General features: G+C 40.6%; 1 protein-coding gene across 1 annotated transcript; it reads left to right on the top strand.

Moving 5' to 3' along the window:
- The first annotated feature begins 409 nt into the window (after nt 1-409).
- On the top strand, nt 410-3736 carry LOC145824124 (uncharacterized). Its single transcript, XM_082923716.1, has 7 exons — nt 410-456; nt 1200-1790; nt 2036-2126; nt 2228-2323; nt 3023-3241; nt 3346-3473; nt 3559-3736. Exons 1-7 carry the CDS (start codon nt 410-412, stop codon nt 3716-3718), a joined length of 1332 nt encoding a protein of 443 aa, XP_082779842.1. The 3' UTR covers nt 3719-3736.
- Nucleotides 3737-4268: the final 532 nt, after the last annotated feature.

Raw genomic sequence — 4268 nt, 5'->3', positions numbered from 1 at the left:
AACCATGAAGAACATGTCTGGGTTTCCGTCAATTTCAACTCGATCTAGGGCTTCCGTGGCTTTTTCACTTGGGAGTCGCCCAACATCGTCGAGGCTCTCTTGATCTAGCACTTTAACAGAATTCACTTGCAATACTTTTGGCGTCTTTCCAACAAGGAGATAACATGCTTGTGCAGATTTCTGGGAGCTACGGATTTGCTCAATGTCGCGTTCTGTCGGGAAGCGTAGCAATTGATGATAGGTGCTTGCCACGGCCTGCATAGTATGTAACCTTGTTCGCCCATGATGAGATTATACGGCGATGGCAGCTTGACGACCAAGAATTCCACATCCATTGTTCGGGAGCCCGCTCGAGCGGGTAGTGTGATTTTCCCCAACGGGTATTTTGGATTGGTGTTGAAGCCGAATAATGGATAAGGAGCCTGAGAAAAATCCGATTCGAAGAAGTCGAGTTTGGTGAATGTCTTGTAATACATAACTTCTGATGTGCTCCCCGGATCAACGAGTACGCGCTCAACGGTGAATTGGTTTACGCGTAACTCAATTACCAAGGGATCAATGTAAGGAAGTGTCACTCCGGCCAAATCTGAATCATCGAAAGCAATGCTCGCAGCTTCATGGGGCCGTTTAGCCGGAGTGAGTTGATTTTGAGGGTCGAGATTCAACTAAATCGTATGCACCGCGAATGTTATTGGCAGGCTGTATATCATATGGATCATGCCGAGTGGAGGTGAATCATGTCTTAAGGTTATTGCTTTGGTTGAGTTGCCTTTTCGGACGTACTGTTGTAGCTGACCATCTTGTACCAATTCCTCCAGGTGATCCTTCAATGCATAACAACTCTCAGTATCATGTCCATGATCCTTGTGATACTCGCACTGCCTATCCCGTCTTCTCATGTCGGGAGGTCCCACCATTTTGGACGGCCATTTGAAGAACGAAAGGTGTTGGACTTTAGACATAACTGCGCTGATCGGCTATGACAACTCTGTATATTTCTTGTCTGTGCACCTTGTGTGCCTGCTATCGACTTGCAGTTGCTCATTTTCTCGGTGGGAGCATTGGTCGCTTGATCGGCGAGAATCTCGTCTCTTGTCTCGTTTAGCCCAATGTCGTGGTTCAGGGCTCTGAGGTGGCAGGGATGCATTTTCTGTCGATGCAGTGGACCTGAATGATGTTGGACATTATATCAACCCCAGCTGTAGCACCCCCAATGCTGAGAAAGGAATCATCATAGCACAACCAACTGAGCCCGACATTGTGGAAGTACTCATGAAAGAAAACCAAAAAGCTTGGGCTCTTGTACGGCAATGGGAAGCGAAATACAAACAGTTGGAAGAATCATGGGAGTTGAGGGCAAGGGTGATTGCTGCCCTTGAAGCCAAACTATTTGACCAATCGGGCTCATCCAATGTGGACATGGACATGAAGACTTGCATGGAGTGGAAAGATACAGAAATTCAGCGGCTGACAAAGTTGGTCATCAACTTGGAATGTGAAAAAACAATACTTCAAGACCTTTTTGATGATCAGTCCGTACACATCATCACTCAAGTTGAAGCACAAAAGGCTCATGACAGCCTTAACAACAATCCCACTGCAGCATTGGAACACATTATCAGCCCCCCACCAAGGGTAAAGCGCATAAAGCAAAAGGTAAGGAAAGAACACAGGTTGGACGAGTTTGAATACCCCAACCTGCCTGGTCAGAAGAAAGGGAAAGAGGGAGCTGAACAGAAATCACATGCAGTCCAAATTGCACAAGATTTAGACAAGCAACCACCAAAAAAGTAGCCAACAAAGTCCAAGAAGTTATCCTTGAACAACAAACTAAAGGTCTGGGCTAACATGAACAAACTCAACAAGCAAAAAGTCCAAAATTTGCACAAGAACGGCGGTGATGAGTAAGTGATCTTACACATCCCCAACTGTTTTTTTTTCCATCATGTTCAGTTCACATACATACTTAATGAATTAGACCATTTCATAAATGTGCAATGTTGACATTAACATTTTCTGTAATCACAATGCACAGGTTGCTAGTGTGGCGAGGGGACTCAAAAACTAAACATGTGTATTTTGATGACATCATACACCTCATCAAGGAAGAATCAATAACCAACAACGTATGGCAACTGTAAATGTGTACAAAACACACACACACACACACATACACATAGAGTAAAGACACTGTAAATAATGTACTACCACCCCTCCGGTTCTGCAGGTGATAGATGCTTATGGTGAAATTCTACTTGAACTACAAGGGCTAGTCAACCCAAGTTTGGAAGATTCATCATTCATCTTTACAAGCACATGTTTGGTAACCACTAGACTTTAATTTTGATTATGTTTCAATACATGTGGATGTTATTCTCAGCATTACATGCTTACATTGTTAATTTACATAATAGGCAAATGTGAATGTTAACAAAAACATAAAATGACCTTTGAGAAGATTCACATTGACAGATGTGAACATTCACATCATTCGCATTGAATATTATATGCTTATTATGTTGATAAACTTAAATGATACACACATGTGAACATTCACATCAGTAATATAACTCATAGTAACAGATGTGAACATTCACATCAGCAATGTTACTCACATTAACAGATGTGAACATTCACATCAGCAGTATTTACTCACATTAATAGATGTGAACATTCACATCAGTAACATCACCCACCATTAGCAAATGGGAACATTCACATCAGTAATAGCACTGACATTAACAGATGTGAACATTCACATCAGTAGCATTACTCACACTAACAGATGTGAACATTCACATCAGTAACATCACCCACCATTAGCAAATGGGAACATTCACACCAGTAATATCACTGACATTAACAGATGTGAACATTCGCATCAGTAGTTTCACTCACCATTAGGAAATGTGAACATTCACATCAGTAACATAACTCCCCATTAGCAGATGAACATTCAAATCATTAACACCAAACATCGATATAAATACTTGGTACATCATTGTATGCCCTTTGTGTGCAGAAAATCATTGAACAGTACCCCCCCCACAAGAGGAATAAACTAATTGATGTACACATCAAGGAGTATCAAGGCCAGAGATTCTTAATCTTCCCAATACACGACAACTTTCACTGGACAATTGTTGTGTACGACGTGAAAGAGAATGTATGGTGGCATTATAACTCACTGCGCCCAAGAGAAGGCATACATGACCCACATATTGACAAAGCACAAATACTGGTAAGTGGCTGACAAAAACAATACTTGTCGTGATGTGTAGTATTTGAACTTGGACGTATGCCCTATGTTGGTTGGTGCCTAATATGAAATTTCATTGTTGGCAGAGGGACTACATCACAGCTTTGGTGCACAACATTGGACCGTCATCACCATTATGGACCAATTTATCAAGCCAAAATACTTCGAAAACAATCATATCAGTGGACATCTGTCCTCAGCAAGCATCAAATTCGTAAGCCTAAAATCGATTTCTACACCTGTTCCACAACCTTTACCCACCTAAATTTCAAAATCTAACAAGAAGTTTGCATTTTCAGGGTGGATTGTGGGCCTGCAGTTTGTTACATCATGAGGGCGCATGTATATCGTGAAGACATTGTTGCCAGCCTAGATCGCTTTGAATGGTGTCAAATAAGAGACTCATTAGTACACCTTTTCCTGAACCACAGAAAGACAGTGCAATGTGAAAACCTATAGGTGGGGGGTGTCCACCTATCACTGTAACCCAAATCTGTTATCCACATTTAAGACAATTTAGTTTCACTAGCTTAATTGTAAATGAAGTCTATATCACTGCTTGTACATATACTTTTCAGTCAATATATGTATATGCATTTTCAGGCCTATTTTGCATTGGTCATGCAGATTGAGATTGTATTTTCTTTTTTCTTTTTTTGGATACACATGACATGATGTCAATGTTCACATCACAGAATGATCGTACACTTTCTTCTATTTTAAACCATACTACATGGATGTGAATATTGCTTAAAGTGTTCATGTAACACAATATGACAGGTGTGATTATGATATTTCTTAACACAAGTCAATATTCACATCTAACAATTTGATGATGTGAATATTCACATCATAACTTCTGATTATGCGAATGGCAACAATGATGTCATGAATATTCACATCTTATGAGTTGATGATGCAAATGGTTACATTGATGTAAACATTGCTGTTAACAGTAACAACAATGTGAACATTCCCACCACAGAAATGTTTGAAAGTTGAACAATGT

Source organism: Camellia sinensis, chromosome 4 (genome assembly GCF_055761805.1).
Source record: "Camellia sinensis isolate YWXY chromosome 4, ASM5576180v1, whole genome shotgun sequence".
Classification (NCBI taxonomy): Eukaryota; Viridiplantae; Streptophyta; class Magnoliopsida; order Ericales; family Theaceae; genus Camellia; species Camellia sinensis.
Note: the sequence above shows the minus strand (reverse complement) of the source record. Positions and strands in the feature narration are given on the sequence as shown.